The sequence below is a fragment of the Cololabis saira genome, chromosome 14 (assembly GCF_033807715.1).
Source record: "Cololabis saira isolate AMF1-May2022 chromosome 14, fColSai1.1, whole genome shotgun sequence".
Taxonomy (NCBI): Eukaryota; Metazoa; Chordata; class Actinopteri; order Beloniformes; family Belonidae; genus Cololabis; species Cololabis saira.
This window is the reverse complement of record NC_084600.1, coordinates 36505186-36523582: the sequence shown is the minus strand read 5'-3', so window position 1 is coordinate 36523582 and position 18397 is coordinate 36505186. Positions and strand designations below refer to the sequence as shown.

At 38.1% G+C, this 18397-nt stretch overlaps 1 protein-coding gene and 1 long non-coding RNA gene across 3 annotated transcripts; both read left to right on the top strand.

The window, feature by feature from the left end:
• Positions 1-3161: 3161 nt before the first annotated feature.
• On the top strand, positions 3162-16097 carry rab24 (RAB24, member RAS oncogene family). 2 transcript variants are annotated; one of them, XM_061739167.1, is made up of 9 exons: positions 3162-3579; positions 4720-4926; positions 5499-5567; positions 7576-7654; positions 9525-9592; positions 9800-9899; positions 11492-11542; positions 13570-13629; positions 15178-16097. In XM_061739167.1, the coding sequence occupies exons 2-9, from the start codon at positions 4810-4812 to the stop codon at positions 15240-15242; spliced, it is 609 nt and encodes a 202-aa protein (XP_061595151.1). In that variant the 5' UTR covers positions 3162-3579; positions 4720-4809; the 3' UTR covers positions 15243-16097. The 2 variants fall into 2 exon arrangements, with proteins under 2 accessions (XP_061595151.1, XP_061595150.1); XM_061739166.1 differs by having other exon boundaries at positions 15175-16097.
• Positions 16098-17326: 1229 nt separating this feature from the next.
• LOC133459289 (uncharacterized) lies at positions 17327-18397 on the top strand. Its single transcript, XR_009784044.1, has 2 exons — positions 17327-17469; positions 18040-18397. It is a non-coding gene; the product is annotated as an uncharacterized LOC133459289 (long non-coding RNA).

The window sequence follows — 18397 nt, the reverse complement described above, 5'->3', positions numbered from 1 at the left end:
CTAGGATTTAAAGAAAAGCTGTTTGGTGTGAAAAATAGGCAGTACACGAGTTGTAAAAAAAGTAAAATCAGGGGGGATGGTGGATTTTATCATATGGGGACAGATAATTTGGGCTGATTACAAATAATATAATATATTACAAATAATAGCAGTGACCAAAACACCTGCAGAAATACTGCAGGAATGACATAGCAGCAGTTAAATGCAGTCTTCTGTAAGCTTTAAATATCCACTGAATAAAAATACAGTGGATACAAATACATCAAAACACAAAAATAAAAAACAGTTTTCTGAACTTATCAATATGCCTCTGTCCTTCACAGGATAAGTAAAATGGATCACTGCAAAAACTCAAAATCTTAACAAGAATATTTGTCTTATTTCTAGTTAAAATGTCTCATTTTAGTAAAAACATCTCATTACACTTAAAACAAGACTCATCACTGGAAAAAACAACAATTTTCACCTGTTTCAAGTAGATTTTCACTTAAAATAAGTAGAAAAATTTGCCAGTGGAACAAGATTTTTTTGCTTGTAATAAGAAGATAAATCTTGTCCCACTGGCAGATTTTCCTACTTATTTCAAGTGAAAATTTACTTGAAAAAGGTGAAAATGGTCAAATAAGTTATTTTTCTGGTGTTATTTTTCTGGTAATGACTCTAAATGTTGAAATAGCAGTAAAACCACATTCATTGATGAAATGACATAAGGGATTAAAAAGGGGGGATGGCAGTTTTACAGGGGGGATGATTTTGACTGTTTTTATCATCCCCCCTCAACTCGAGTACTGAAAATAGGTATTTAATGATATAGGTTATCTACATTTCTGTACAAATCTTATGAAAAATTAAATAAATGTCCTGTTGTAAAATTACCCCCCCCCCCCCCCCCCCCCCCAAAAAAAGATGGATTATTAGACGTAAGCCATTAGGAATGTGTTTTCAGATATAAGTCTGCATCAAGTTACCTTCAACCAACCTATCCGTCTTGTCGCTTGTATTATGTTCATTAATCACTGCATTTATGCTTTTATATATATTTTTTTTAAAGATTTTTTTTATTGGAAGTAGTTTCACAACATAGAACAGTAGTACAGCAATATAACAGGAAATACTTCCCTCCTTCCTTCCCCCACCCCTTTTTTTATCCCTCCCACATTCCCATCCCCGCAACCACACTCACAACAAACCCATGGGCAAGAAAAACAACCAAGTATAAAGAGGAAAACAAAAACAAAACAAACAAAAAAACAAATAAAAAAACAATAATAGTAATAATAAGGGGAAAAAAATCAATTAAAAAAAGATGAGGGGAAGGGGGGCTCAGTCAGCACATCAACCTAGAGATGTCAAAGACTCAATATGACTTAGCAGAGGTCTCCAGGTCCTTTCAAATAAACTTAAGGAAGCTTTGAGGGCAAACCTAAGTTTATGCTTTTATATTTTAAACTACATTCACGTATATGTATGAATCTGAACCTGAATGCAACACATTCCTGATACACAACTATGAAATGTGTCGCACCTTAAATGCTTTGTATTTTGAAGATCTGGCAACGCTGACCCTGACCAGTCTGAACACGTGTGTGTGTGTGTGTGTGTGTGTGTGTGTGTGTGTGTGTGTGTGTGTGTGTGTGTGTGTGTGTGTGTGTGTGTGTGTGTGTGTGTGTGTGTGTGTGTGTGTTGGGTAGGATTGGTCACGCTGGCGCGTCATACTTGTATCTGTAAGTATAATTAGCTTAACCTATAGGCTTACATTTTTCAAAGCTTAAAAACAAAAATAGGTCAGTAAACTTCTCTTGATGATCTTTTTAGCACTGTTGTGTAATGAGTTGCCTGATATAATTACTATAAATCAGCTTTCATTACCTGTATGTGCATTATGTGAATGAGACCATTTCCTAAAAAAAAAGGAAGTTTAAATGATCCGATGACCTGATTCCTGACTGCTGAAAGCAATTCCAGGAAGGCTGAGGTCATTCACCAGTTGAATGAACAGCCACAAAAAATACAAGACAACAGTGAAGGGAATGAAATACACAATTTGTTGTTTGTACCACGAATCGTACTGGAATCCTTAATTTAAATGAAAAAAATTTGTTTATTATGTGGTTTTGTTCAGTTGACTCGGCATAACAGTGCTGCAGCAGGAGGATGGATATTTTTAGTGTCTTATGTCAACAGAATTATACAAATCATCCATTACTGAATTTCAGCTTTGTGAGAAAGATGAATAGGCTACAGTTAAAGGAAGAACATTATCATTTTTTTTTTTAAATTGGCCAGTTTCGTTAAACTTGTGAGATAGAGCACTGACCTGGCCCAAATACTACACTTTTCACCCTCTTAGTTTTATTTATGTGTTTAATCTTTTCTTTCTTTCTTTCTTTCTTTCTTTCTTTCTTTCTTTCTTTCTTTCTTTCTTTCTTTCTTTCTTTCTTTCTTTCTTTCTTTCTTTCTTTCTTTCTTTCTTTCTTTCTTTCTTTCTTTCGTTCATTGTATGGTTTGTGATAGTCTTGTGAATCTTTATGTCTAGTGTTTATTACTTGTGTTTTGGTCAGTTTTAGTCATTTTGGTGTCATTTACTTTATGTGGTTGTTAGTTATCATTTATTAACCCACTTTGAAATTATGCAACATGTGTGCTTTTACCTTTTGGGCCAAGCCAAGTGATGCATATCATTCATTAATATTCTCAGGACCAAGGAATTGTTTTTTTTATTTTTTATTTTTAATATTAATAAAGATCAGAGCAAAATGAGTAATGTGATGCACAGGGGTGTTTATTTAATGTTTTTTGTTTCTAGAAATAAAACATTTTAATTGCCAGACTTAGAAAATTACATTTGACTCAGAAAACCTATTTTGTAATAATATATCCATGTTGGTTGTTATTTTGTTGAACCAGTTCTGTTATTATTTTACTATTTGTAGACTGAATAAAAACATTATTATTGCCAAATTCTTTTGTTTTGACGAAGGAGGTGACTGTATATTTATTTCCATTTAATTTATAATATATTTTAACTCATTAAAGACAGCAAAATAAAAATGTTTATTATAATAATGATGATGAAAATTACGGTATGTGCGGCATTCGTCCGGGCGGTGTCTCATGTAATTCGGTCACTTCCTCCTCCTAGAAACCGCGAGTGGCCGCTCGTTGGTTCCTACCTACACCAACAAAGCTGAACTGGAGATCATTTCTCCCCCCGAACTGAAGCCTTGTCCTGCCCCGTTTGCCTTTGGCTGCTTAACGAGAGGAAACGCCTGTCTTGTGTTCACGGGACTCCCCCGTCTCTCGGTTACGGGTGGTCTCCGGTCCGCTGCTCTTAGTTTGAGTTATCGTGCAACAACAGCGGCAGCAGTGTTCTCGGAGCGCGGCACCTGAACGCCGCACGGCGCCAGCAGCAGCGGTACCTGAACGCCGCACGGCCGCTCCGCTCTGCGGGGAGGGATGAGGACAGAGCCGGCCGCGGCGCTGCGGGTGTCCCGGCAGGGTCGGTAGGCGGGTGGCAGCTCGGTGCGGATCTCCGTGTTGGAGGAGAGCAGATGTTGTGAGAGGAACTCGTAAAAGCAGGTGAGTTTAATCACGATGGGCTGTGGCTGCTGTGTCATGTTTACCAAAACCCATGATGCATAACTTCATGCCGTTTCATCAAAACTTGGTTTTTCTAGTTTATCTACAGGACTGTCTCAGAAAATTAGAATATTGTGATAAAGTCCTTTATTTTCTGTAATGCAAAAATGTCATACATTCTGGATTCATTACAAATCAACTGAAATATTGCAAGCCTTTTATTATTTTAATATTGCTGATCATAGTTTACAGCTTAAGAAAACTCAAATATCCTATCTCAAAAAATTAGAATATTCTGTGAATCTTAATCTTAAACTGTAAGCCATAATCAGCAATATTAAAATAATAAAAGGCTTGCAATATTTCAGTTGATTTTTAATGAATCCAGAATGTATGACATTTTTGTTTTTTTAATTGCATTACAGGAAATAAATAAATTTATCACAATATTCTAATTTTCTGAGACAGTCCTGTAGAGTATAAAACACATGTATTTACTGTTCAAATTTTTTAAAAGTTATAGAAAAACTCAAACGGTCATAATAGTACACAATTTAACTGTAGATAGATAATTTTTTTTTAGCTGTTGTCACTATCACAAACTAGGATGTTCTTTTTAAATTATACTTAAAATTCAAATGAACTGTTTATTAATCAAAAGACATGATTTATCCTAATAAATTTGTTTGGAATGTGTATTTAGGTACTGTGTACCTTCTAGAAATATCATCTAGTGTTTGTATAGACTGTTTTTTAATTAATTTATTGTTGTCAGCACTTTTTTAATGCAACAAATAGCAGATTTTTGCACACAGCTGCCAACTTTCTCTCTGTGTTCTATTGAATGTGTTATGTGTTTGTTATGTGTGTGTTTCGGCGCGAGCTGCCAAATCAAATTGCCCTTCAAGGGATTAATAAAGTTGTCTTGAATCTTGAATTTCCCTGTGATGCTGTGACTGATTTACAGGTGAGGGACAGTAGTTTCATGATTAAGAGTTTTGGTGAGATTCTTTTGAGGTGATTGTACAGTTAAGGGATACAAAGAGATGAATTGTAGATTTGAAAAAGGAATTAAACATATTAGAGCATTGTAATTTCTGGTTTAAATGTATTTTGTGTATCTCTCCTCCCACCATGCAGCACCCCAGTGTACTCCAGGGCCGGTCTCGTGAATTTAAACCTCCCTGCTTGCTCTCCCCTGGTCTTGTCCTGGGCTTTTCCAGCGACACGATGAGCGCCATGCGTGTGGACGCCAAAGTGGTGATGCTGGGAAAGGAGAGTGTGGGCAAGACAAGCCTGGTGGAGAGATACGTTCACCATCGCTTCCTAGTTGGCCCTTACCAGAACGTGAGTGTCAGCTGCTCCACTTCAATTTCCTTGTCAGCCTGTTCCTGGTTTCTCTCATTTCCTGTTGTCCTCATGAATGTCATTCCTTTTTTCTTTTCTTTCTTTTGTGTTTAGCCTCAGGGAGGTTTTGCTTTTCAGAGGTTCAAGTCCGTGGCTGTTTTGTCACACAAAACACTGTGATTGAAACACAGAGTGCACTGATGTTTTGGTGTGTCTAAGCAGATTCAACTCTTAGATAAGCATTTTCATGTAGGCGTTAACTGCTGAAGATGATAATCTTTACAAACTAAGCGGTTATGTTCAATGTTCAGAATGCTTGACTCTTCACGGTATATAAACCTTATGCATCATTCAGTTGAATATGATTTTTGCACAGTAGGTTGTGTTGAAGAAAATCACTCCTTGTGATAAAAATAAAACTTTCTCCAGGACTTTTCCAGTTATCAAAAATGAGATTGACCAGAGTTTCCATTAATCACCATTGAGTTCAAACTGACAGCTCTCTGAACCCACAGGAGCGTCTCCATCCACAAGTCTTATGTTTAACTTCGCTCATTTTCTTCTTCTGACAGACTATTGGTGCTGCTTTTGTCGCCAAACCCATCCAGGTGGGAGACAAAGTGATTACCCTGGGAATATGGGTGAGTTACAGGTTCCCTGAATTATGGACATGGACTTTGTTGAGCTCACTGTGCACTAAGGCCTGGAATCATGTGTATTATATGACCCTTATTTGAAGGTCGGGGTTTAGAAATGTTACCCAACATTATGAGTAAATCATCTGCACTTACACAGCATTGACTTCTGTTTTTGGGATCACACCAGATGCAACAACAGTTCTGAGACCGCTAGTAGTGACTTTTTCAGTCTTATATAGTATACAGGACTGTCTCAGAAAATTAGAATATTGTGATAAAGTTTTTTCTGTAATGCAATCAAAAAAACAAAAAATGTCATAAATTCTGGATTCATTACAAATCAACTGAAATATTGCAAGCCTTTTATTATTTTAATATTGCTGATTATGGTTTACAGATTAAGATTAAGATTCCCAGAATATTCTAATTTTTTTTAGATAGGATATTTGAGTTTTCTTAAGCTGTAAGCCATGATCAGCAATGTTAAAATAATAAAAGGCTTGCAATATTTCAGTTGATTTGTAATGAATCCAGAATGTATGACATTTTTGTTTTTGTAATTGCATTACAGAAAATCACAATATTCTAATTTTCTGAGACAGTCCTGTATATCTATCCAAGGGATATCTCATGTGAAGAGATAAAAAGTAGTTTTTGAATTCAGCCTTAATTTTGATCAAAACCAAACAGATGTAACGTCTATTTTCAAACATGACATAACTGCAACTCTAGTGTTGAAATGTGCCCTACTAAAGTGTTCAAAATCTTTCCTTTTTTTTTAAAAAATGTGTAGTTTTATGTCCACAGGAAGTCTTTTTGTCGACACCCACAATAAGTGACAGCCTCTGGGGATAAACAAGAATGCCAAAAGCTACAATTCCTCGAATGTCAGCAGAGGCTAGTATTTGAAAACAAGAAGGGAAAAAAAGCACCGCTTTGAAATTCCAAGTGTGAGATTTGGCTGCTGACGTCGTCGTCCTTAGGAGATGGGAAGGATGGAAGTGATAATTGAAACGTGAATTGACAGGAAAGTTATTTTCTTCAAGGCCTCGAGTCTTTTTAAAAATAGATGCGTATAGCCTCACGCAAAGAGCAGTTTTAAGAATAAAAATAATAACAATGAGAATTTCTGTAATAGTCCCACATGGGGAAATTCTGGGTAACTAAATTTGGAAAAATAGAGTAGGAGACAGAAGATGGTGATGAATAAATAAAAAAAGATTGTAAATGCAAAAAATAAAAAGACCGTCCCTGGTGCTAATTTGCTTATCTATAAAAACTGTGTGGCTGTTATATTTTTCTTTACATCCCCTATTTGAACCATGTGAAAGGTTAAATTGTTCATGATTAAGGCCATGTGCACTTTGCGTGGCTGAGTGTCAGGACTTGTTCCTAAACAGATCAATACCTCGCATCTCAATTCTGCTTCTGACGGATGAAAACGACCAAGTGCTAGTAGTCACAGCCCATACGCCCTCAGTCATATATAGCCTGACACAGATACAGACTCACATGCTTGGCTGTCAGAGCTGATAACAAAGGATCTCGGTGTGTAAATGTGGAATCTGTTTACAAATGACAGCAGTGTGCGTAAAACATGAATCTTCAGTCGCGGTTCCCTTTTGGCTGCAAAGTTCAGAGTCTGTTACGCTCTACTTCTCTTAATCCGTGCCCTCAAATCAATTTGGACGGGAAACTGTGTCAAGTGTGGAAAAATATTAAGTACTTAAAGATGTTAATCTAGTGAATTGCTACTCTGGAAATCAATGAACGGAAACCCGTCTGTTGGTGTTCATGTTGACGCTCCTGGTGCATTTAAAGCTTGCTGAGTGCTGCTGTTGTTTATCATTACATCAGATCTGTCATAGTCAAGCACAGCTGAAGTTACCCATGACTGCATATGGATTGAGTTTAACAGGATTTAGACATCATGTCTCTGTTTAAACTGATGCCTTCTTCTCTCTCTTTTCTATATATTCCTCTTTTCTGCTGTCATCTGTCTCTCATCCAGGACACAGCTGGATCCGAGCGCTACGAGGCCATGAGCCGCATCTACTACAGAGGAGCCCGGGCCGCGGTCGTCTGCTACGGTAAATCCACGCTGGTGTTGAGATATCTGAGCAGCAACAGTTTAGAGCAGCTGCGTGCATGTAGTGACTGCGTTTACATGCACTCAATAACCCTTTTAAAACCCGAATATTGGCAATAACCCGGTTACACCGCCATGTAAACACCAATAACCCCCTTTGAATAACCCAAATTTGCTCATGTTCCGGTTTTTAAAAACCCGAATATGACCCCTGGGTTACTTCTTTTAAAACCTGAATATTTGGTCATGTAAACGCCAAACGGAATATCCCGATCAAACGGACCATGAATTTGTTTTCTGCACATGCTCTGTTCACAAGGAATCCTGGTCTTTTGAGTCCAGGAAGTTCTTATAAACACGGAGAAACGCAAGACCAGGAGGAGACTAATCACTTCATAAATGTAATGAAGGATATGAACATTTCTGCATTTGTAGACGGTAGAAAGTATGGGGATAGCGAGATTTACAAGAAGGTGAGCGAAAAGTTGCGCGAAGCAGCATTTGTTTTGAATTTGGATACAGGAAGAAGAAGCGGAAATTACGCTAATTGCGTCATCACGTTCTCCGCGCGTCGCTGTTTTGATCCAGATATCCCGAATGATTAATTACCATGTAAACGGAATATTCAGAATGTTTCAGTAACCGGAATATTAGCAATAACCCGAATTCTGACTGCATGTAAACGTAGTCTGTGATTCACTTATTAGTTGTAGATGGGGCGAGCAAATGATGGTACATGTCGGTTGGGTTTTTATTTCCTTTTTTTAGTAACAAACGTCTAACAAAATGATAAGCACAGGAAGGCTCTACGTACTCACTGTTATCTGTTCCCTCGCTGTCGCTCTGTGACCTAGAGAGAATGTAAACACAAAAGAAAACGATCCTTTTCTCCAACAAGACGAGCTTTGACGTGCTTTTATTTTCATTCTTCCGAGCAATTTCATGTTAACTCAAGACGGTGAATTCCAACTTGCGAAACCGAGTTGCTCTGTTAAGTATTGAGGAGAATTAATTAGTGTTGACAGGTTTAATTATGTTTTCTGTCACTGAAAAAACAATCTTTTTAAATTAAGTGTTGTAAAGGGTTTGTCTTCTCTGTTTTTTTTAATTTGTAAACCCGTGTACGGAAGATAATTACTGACGAGTCAATAATGCAAACGGACAGCAAAGTAGAAATCCCAGATTCACTCCGAAGTCAGGTGATCGAACTGTTTGCAGCTGCTGAAGTTCAAATAAGATTAGTGACACAAGTTTAAACGTCTCTCTGGTTTATTAGTGTGTCAGGCCAGCAGTTGTCCCTCATCAGGAGGAACATCGCGGCACATGTTACTGAAGGATGCTGCGGCTGCCAAAGATTTGGGGATTTTTGCTCAGATGTGCCGGCGTTGACTCTGTCATTCCAAAGACTTCTTTTCCTTCGTTCTTGGAAATAATGGACGTCTGGCCTGAGCATGACTTCTGGTAGCAGCTGAGGTTCTGCAGGCTCCGTCTCTGACGGGAGTCTCATGTGCAAATCTGACCACGGTAGATTGAACTAGAAACAGATACATGCAGTAGTTTCTGAACAGTCGTCGTGTTTTGGTTTCTTTGTTCCACGTTAGGAACTTTGCGTCTTTTGAAATAGCTGATGGCATTTCCCAGTGGATGAGTCACAGGAGTATCATGTTTAATTTAATATTTGCTTCACTTCTGCTTCCTTAACTCCCATGTTTATTTCATATCTGTTGTTAACCTCTCAAAAAATCCCTTTTTCTTAGACATTTCCATTATAGTTTCTCAGTCTTCTCTTCAATCATATTTTATTGACTTTTATTGAGTGTTGTATACTGAAGAGTCTCTCTGTACATGTGTTTGTAATATTTGGCTTTCAGATCTGACTGACAGCAGCAGCTTTGAGCGAGCTCGCTTCTGGGTGAAAGAACTGCAAAACTGCGAGGAGGTACAGCTTTTTCATTCTTTTTCTTTAGCTGATTTAAAGGTTTTGAAAGTTTTTATCTTTTCCCATGTTGAAGTCTTAAAAAGTACAGAAATTAGAGATAAAACAGAATTTGACCAGATGATGATGCCAACAGAAACATTTTTGTAGGTTTTTGTCCCCTTTTATCACTAAAACATTGTTTTCTTCTGGCCGTATTGTGTCCTGCAGCACTGTAAGATCTACCTGTGTGGCACTAAAAGCGACCTGATCGAAGGAGACCGGAGCGTACGCCAAGTCGACTACCACGACTCCCAGGATTTTGCTGAAGGTGCTGGTTCATTTCTCTGAACTGAATAGTTCCAAGTACAATTTTTCTTTTTCTTTTGAGGTCATAACATATCAGCAGGTTTAGTTTTGACTCATAATTGCGCCCATAAGCCGTGTGCAATCGCATTTTTTAGTTTGGTAAACACGTTCAGTCCAAACCCTGCGGTGGTGCTGAATATTTTAGTTGAATCACAACAAAGAGAAGAAAAGAAGCTTTTCATGAGCCAACGTACCAGCACAGTTAGCTTTCCGTGCTAAAAACAACAATCTGTTTACATGGTTTGTAACGCCGCATTATGTAATAAATGTTCACATCATTATGTAATAACGCCGCATTATGTAATAACATGCCGCATTTTGTAATAAAATTCTTGAACGCAATATGTAATAAAGTTTGCCGCATGTTGTAATAAGTTGTTACATATTGCGTCGGTTATTACAAAATGCGGATGTTACACTTTTTTTTATGAAGAAAATGTAATAATATTAAGATTTTGGTGGTTTATTACATAATGCACCAAATTATTACATTTTCTTCATAAAAAAAGTAACATCTGGATTTTGTAATAACCGACGAAATATGTAACAACTTATTACAAAATGCGTCAAACTTTATTACATATTGCGTTCAAGAATTTTATTACAAAATGCGGCAAGTTATTACAAAATGCGGCGTTATTACACAATGATGTGAAAATGTATTACATTATTACATAATGTGGCGTTATTACTAGGGCTGGGGATCGATTCAAATGTCAAGAATCGATTCGATTCCGATTCTTAAGATTCAGAATCGTTTATCAAGATTCGATTCGATCTGATTCGATTCGATCAGATATTGATTTGGGTTACTGTTAATAAAACTGTTTTTTCAGCTGTTGCATGAATTATATGACTGAGTAGTTCTGCAACATATTAATACTAGTATTATATTGAGATTCAACAGCAAGCATTGGCAGCTAATGATGGTGTAAGGACCAATCAGCTCCCAGAATGCTGATAGAACTGCTTTAGAAACATCGTGTGGGTCCGAATTATCAAACAGATCCAGGGAGGAAACAGAGGAAGAAAGAAATCACTTTTATTTTTTCCCCATTTATGAGAATTTGGTTTTTAACATTTATGCAACTGTAACCCCAAGACGGTATATAAAGCAAAGAAATATAGACAATTTATGCAATTATAACTGAAAACTTTAATGTTTTCATACCTTTAAACATATTTAAAGGCAAAAACATGGCACCAGTTATTCTCGTGTCCAACAAAATATTCCTTTTTTGGGCATAAACAAAAAAGTACCAAAAGTTGTAATGATGAAAAAAAATATATATATTTTTTTTTAAATCGATCTTTAGACATATGAATCGATTTTTAGGAATTAATATGAGAATCGATTTGAAATCGGAGAATCCATCTTTTCAACACAGGCCTAGTTATTACATAATGCGATGTTACATGGTTATAACTGAAGTTGATGACCAGAAACCTTTGACCTCTATCAGATGTAGCAACGTAGAGCGGAGGACTTTCCTCTTACACAAACTTGCGTCTGAATGATGTCTGAAGTGTAACACTTCCTTTTCATGTTCACAGAGATCGGCGCGCAGCATTTCGAGACTTCCAGTAAAACAGGAAATAATGTGGGTAAGTTTCACCGTCAGTCATCTTCAGAACACGCTTGTCGGCTCTGACTGAAGGCACGAGCTATTGTAAACTGTGACTGTTTTTGTAAGTATGTCAGATTAATACAGCATTGTCTCACTTGTACAGCAAAGAGCCTTCAGTGTCTGTTCATTTATGCAAAAATTAAAATTCTATTGTTAATGAATCCAGTCATGTAATGTCACTTACTGTTTGAAGATCCTCAAAAGATGATTGGAAAAGGTAAAAAGAAAGTCATTTACCATCCCTACGCTGATTATACAGCCCTATTATCCCGACTGTTACCTGTGTATTAAACTGTGATTATCTCAACACAGTTATCAGGATAACAAAACCAGCGAGTGGTACAGCGGCGAGCTGCTAACATCCACCCTGTTGTCATAAATAATGTGCACTGTGACAGCGGCAGCGCTAGTCCGATGGCGGGAGAGACGGACTGCGCTGCCAGTCTCTCGTCAGAGTGGAAGTGGACCCGGAATCACATGCTTGAGACTGTGAAGTTTGTTTTGCAAAACTTGAAATGCACCGGGAGAGATACAAGGGGCCGGACAATAGCCAAGGCCATAACCACAAATTATACATTTGATTTTCAGTCCAGTTTATTGGCAGATACTTGACTCGGAGAGCTTTAGAGGAGCTGTAGAGGTGGAGGTGTGGATGGATGGCCAGCTGGTTTGTGAGGATTCCATGTTGCCACTATTCAAATAGTCTTAACATAACTTAAATAAAATGGTAGAAAGAAAAATTTGTAGTACAAAGACAAATTAAAGCTGCAAGCAGCGATGAACGGGCCCTCGCACCTGCAATTTTCACCAATAAAGGTAAATTACTCAAAACCGAGTCCGATGACACCACCCACGACTCTTTGTCAAACCATTCAAAAGTTATGGCAGAAAGTAGGAACTATCAAATATGGACCAATCAGATGAAGGGGGGGCACGCTTTTTGGCGTCTATCGTCGCCACCGTAACGCTTTTGACTGAGAAAAGTAATGCGCATCGTCGCAGGATGGAGACGCTCATTTTGATGTATAACACACCTGGGAGCACGTTACGGTTCGGGCGAAGAAGCGGCCGAAGAAATGGCATAAATTGCGCCAAAATTACACAATTACTTCCAAATGGCCGACTTCCTGTCCGGTTTCGGCCATGGCGCCAAGAGACTTTTCTTTTAAGTTGTGACATGATACAGGTGTGTACCGTTTTTCGTGCATGTACATCAAACCGTATCGTGGGGCTTGAGGCACAAAGTTTTCTAGGGGGCACCGTTGAGCCATTTTGCCACGCCCATTAATGTAAACCATTAAATATCACATTTTTCGCCAGGCCTGGCTTGGTGCAAAATGTGGTGACTTTTGGGGTACGTTTAGGGGGCAAAAAGGCCCTCATTTCGTCGGAAGAAAAATGAGAAGAAGAAAAAATTCCTACAAATACAATAGGGCCTTCGCACTGTAAGTGCTTGGGCCCTAATTATACTGTATTCAGATGGGCATTATCAAAGCTGTCGCTCTTTGGAAAACAATTGTGTGCATGAAAATATAAGATTTGGGTCTGGTTGAGGCAAAATAACACCACACTCAGGAAACAAAGATGATGTAAGAGGGTTGTTGCTGCAGAGTGCTGAGGGTTTTAGTGTGAACCAGAAGAATAACGTAATACAATACACATTGTTGATAGACAACTTTTCTATAAAACACTGTCACTGATTTCCAGCTTTTGCACAGAAGTGACCTGAGAGTCGATCACTCGTCAGACAAGAACAACCATGGCAGCTTGTTTCTTGTCTTTAGCATCTTTGTGGTTTTTTTGTTTATTTTCTTGCACTGAGGGAGTTACGGTAGCAACATGCAGCTGCTGTCTCTGACACCAGACCGTCTAGTCAACACGGGCTACTGCTGTGATCGTGTTTCATAACCGAGTATCAGAATGTGATTGGACCTGTTTTCGTCAGGCCACGACTCATATGAGCTGATGAAAACTGACGAGCTTCAATCTGCCTTTTCTTACCAGATGAGCTGTTTCAGAAAGTTGCTGAGGATTATAACAACACTGCTTTCCAGTACATGACAGGTGAGGATCTCATTCTCATACAGACACTCTGTGAAGTAACAGCAATGTTTTCGTTTTTTTTATTTTGTTGAATCCAACATGCTCAACTGGGATCATTTCAAAGAAAAGCCAGAAATCGAAGCAAATCCGTGAAAAGGAAAGATTGACCCACTCACTTTTATTCCACATATTAAAAACATAACAAAGATCGGTTTTTACCATCTTAAGAACATAGCCAGAGTCCGCCCGTTTCTCTCTCAGGCCAGTACGGAGGTGCTAATGCATGCTTTTATCTCATGTCGTTTAGATTATTGTAACGCCCTGCTCTCTGGTCTTCCTAAAAAGAACATGTACAACCTACAACTATTACAGAATTCAGCCGCACGCGTGCTGACGAGGACCAGAGGGCGGGAGCACATTACACCTGTTTTAAAATCGCTGCATTGGCTCCCCGTGCGCTTCAGGATCGATTTTAAGGTTCTTTTACTAGTTTTTAAGTGTCTTAATGGTCTTGGGCCTTCTTATTTGTCTGCACTACTTTTACCCTATCGACCCTCACGGACCCTGAGGTCCTCCGGTGCTGGCCTTTTAACCATACCAAAAGTTAGAACTAGGACACACGGGGAGGCGGCATTCAGTTTTTATGGTCCCCGATTGTGGAACAACCTCCCGGAGAACCTCAGGGCCGCAGAGACTGTTGATGTTTTTAAAAAGAGGCTCAAGACCCATCTCTTTAATCAGGCTTTTAACTGACTCATTTAACTCTTTTACATATCTTATGCTCACCCTTATTTTTATTGGATCTTACTGCTCTGTTTTATATTTAGTTTATCCTTTCTTATCGTATTTTATTTTTGTTTAATCTCAATGTTTTATCTAAATATTTTAGTTGTTATTTATGGTCTATTTTATACATTTTACTGTTTTATTATTTTAGTTTTTAATGTCTTACTTTCTAGACATACTTTTAGGATTTTATGTTTGTATGTTTTATGTTTTTTATAAACTCCTTTAGTGTATTTTATCCTGTTTTCTTGTAGCTTTTATCTCCAGTGTTTCCTCATGGGGAGCCTCCATGCTGGGAGTGACTCTGGCCTGCAGGGGGTCGTCCTGGGGGTCGTTCTGGCCTGGATGGTTGTGGAGCTCTGCACCACGGCTTCACCGCTGTGGTGTGGACTCCTCTTTCCGTCCGGGCCGGGATGGTCTCTGTGGGCCCCCCCTCTTGTAGCTGCGGGCTATGAGACCTCCTGGCGTGGACGGCTCCCTGTTACCGTTTCGTCACCTGGATCCTCTGTGCCTAGCCATGTCTACACCATGTGTCTGCGTGCGTGTCTGTGTGTGTAATTTAGGAATTTAGGTGAATTGTAGTGTGCTTTTGTCTGCGGGGAGGGGGGGGGGGGGGGGGGCATTAATAAGTTTTATGTTTATTTGTTTTTTCTTGTTTTTTTTTCTGTTAAGCACTTTGTGTTTCATTATTTGTAGGAAAAGTGCTATATAAATAAAGTTTGATTTGATTTGATTTTACTTGCACTTGCATCTTCTTCATCTCCCTTTTTGTTTCGCCAGAAGAAACGGGTGTCGACTTGGGCCAAAAGAAAGACTCGTACTTCTACTCCTGTTGTCACAACAACTGATGTGGAGCAATGGGAATTTGGGAAAACAGACGCCCCACATTGTCTGGGATGAAGTCAAACCTGGATATGCTGGATGGCTGAAACTAATCCCTGGATGTGGTGTCACAAATCACAGAAAATCTAATCAGTACTGTTTGTACCCTGTAATATAGGTTTCTTTTTTCTTTTTCTTTTGTGCCATAAAGAACTGAGACCTGCAAGACTTTATAGGAGAAGATCTGCTGCTCTGACATTCTGAAACCGATATAGATGGATTTAAAGACTTTGCACTTGTGTTTTACCGCAAAAAATCGACTGTACAGAAGGGAGCAAACCTCACTAAAGCTGCAGGGTCAAATCACTAGGACTAGTGGTTGAAACATGCAGTGGTTTAAAAAGCGAAAACAGTGGTGTCAGAAAAGAGGGAGCCCACTGGACTGGCAGGAAAAACTGTGGATGGAAGCAGTTTATTGTTGAGCGAGTGCTGTGTTTCAGTAGAACTGGTTTGTTCATAGCTAGTATTGTTTAACCTTGTTGTCACAGCACAGATGACATATTGTTTAAGCCATCAAAAACCCCAAACACTCTATTGTAACTCATATTACCCCTTATAATGCTGGTATAACATAAGAAAAAAAAAGCCTTTGTACCAATAGTACAAATGACTTACTTTCTACTTTCAGATCTTTCGTGTTTACTACAACTTTTGCTGCAAGACAACCATGGATGTATTGCAGGAGCTGATGCACGCCTCAGCTTAGTCATTTTTTTGCATTGAAAAAAACATTATGTGGCCTAAAAGAAAATTCCCCAAAGACAGAATAAGTGGAACTGCCAACAAGAGTTTTTTCAAGGTCCGTGTACTTTGCGGCCATCCGTTTTTTGTTTTGAAATGACAAAATAAAAATAGAGAAATAATCCGTTTCCCATCTTTTGTTTTGACAATAAAAAACAGAAAACAGAAAACGGATCGATTTTCAAACACATCAATGAAATCGGATAACGGATAATGGATAACGATCCGTTTTCCGTTTTTTATTATCAAAACAAAAGAAGGGAAACGGATTATTTTGGATTATTTTGGATTATTTCTCTATTTTTATTTAGTCATTTCAAAACAAAAAACGGATGGCCACGAAGTACACGGACCTTTCAACCTAACTGTCTGTAATAACAGGAAGAAATATACATGGAGCTCATCCAGAACTTGGCGCAGGCTTAGGTTAAACCACTAATTCACATTTGCAACAAAACATTTTAATGCTCTTATAATGCATCCATGGTGGCGGCATGCACAAAACATATTTGTTGCGGCAGCGTTTTGGGTCGCAATCTATGATTTTTGTTGAGGTAGAAATATAATCTGGGTTTCAGTTGGTTACTCTTAACGTTGCATGGCCCGAGCTGCCTAAAATAAAATATAAGTGAGAGTTAGGTTTCTCTGTTTTGAAGTTCTGAATGTGTAGCATACATGCTGGTATATGACTGTCAAACAAGCATTTGAGCATCAAAAGGTTTTAACGGAATGTTCATCTTTACGAAAGCATTAATCAAAGTTCCTGTCTCTGCAGTGACGAGCAGCTGATTTCACCAACACAGGAAAGGCCCCGAGCAGGAATGTTGTAATGTAGTACCAAGTGTCTTTGCTCAATGTTCTCTGAGCAATATTTATAGCTATATTCAACACTTGAGTTGCTAATTTATCGCCTCTTATTTGTGTTGCAAAGATGGAAATGAGGCAAAATAAATGGACGTTTCCCCCTTGTTGCTGCTTTGATGTGTTGACAGTCCATGTGTTTACATTTTGAAGCATATTTTTATTGAAAGCTGTTCAATGAGATATTGGTGTTCAAATATGTTATGTAAAATAAAAAAAAGCTTATTGAAAGAATATTTCAAATTGCAAAAAAGTGTCAAATTTAATTGACTGATCAGCCATATTTTCCGATAAGAAATATTTTTATGAATGTGAGGAAGATAAATAAAAAACAAAAACAATTGATATTCAGTCCTAAAATTTAAAGCAGCACAACGGAACTTTCAGCTTTGTTGAGTTTGGCGCCTCCTTTGGACAAAAATCGGTAGTGCTTTATCAGAAAGAACACTCCATTTCCCATGAGCACCAGCGCGTACTGCCGGAAAACCCCCGTCCCCGCCGCTGCATTTGTTTTGATGAGAGAAGACGGGACGGACTTTCAAAACGACTTTTCTGTTTTCAGCGGTCGTTTGCAGGATGGATAATGAAGAGGTAATGTATCTATTTTTGGCTAAACAATATAATATGACGATGTTGAAAAACACTAAGTTCAAATTGGTTTTATTAAGTTGTTTCAGCGAGATAATGCGCCCTACAAACTCATACGCTCTGCACCTTTTTCCTGTCACGTTTTTTAGAAGGATTTCGTCATAAATTAGTAGTCCAACATACTTACTGACAAAATAAAAAAATACTTTATAACCTGTGAATAACTGAATGCCCATTCCTTATATTTTGCAGATCAGCCCTGCACAATTTTACACTTCTCAGGAAAAATACTAGAAATGTTCTATACATTTTCTTCGCATTGCATTATTTCCTCTAGTGCTGTAATTCTATTCAATTGTATTATTATTTTATAAAGCTTCCTCATTGCGAATTACACATTTTTATGATCACTATTATCTCTGTGTCTGTTGTTGATATTGTCAGTAATTTTAGAATTACCAAAACCCAAGACGAATCCCCAGTATGTGAAAACATTCTAATTTTGATTCTTATTGATCATAGAATTCTACATTTACATTTGTATCATAACAATTCTGTCTCTTGTTTTATCAGGAATCTGCTGTTCGTGAGAACACCTCTACCTCTACCTCATCAGAGTTTGAACCCCCACAAAGACAGAACCGACACGCAGCATATATATCATATATATATATGCATATATATCATATATATATATGCATATATATACATATCGCCAGTTTGTGCTCTGGCAGCATGATGTTTGGAAAATAATAGACACCTTTCCAGACCCAATGGGACAGTACACTGGTTTCAGGGCTCCCCGTCTTCTCTAGAATGGAACCTTTATGAGGATTACTGCAAATATTTTGATATTGTTTTTTTTTTTGTTCCATTTTTTCCTGTACAGTTGTTTTTGTGTGTTTAAAATAAAGACATTTGTGCAAAACAA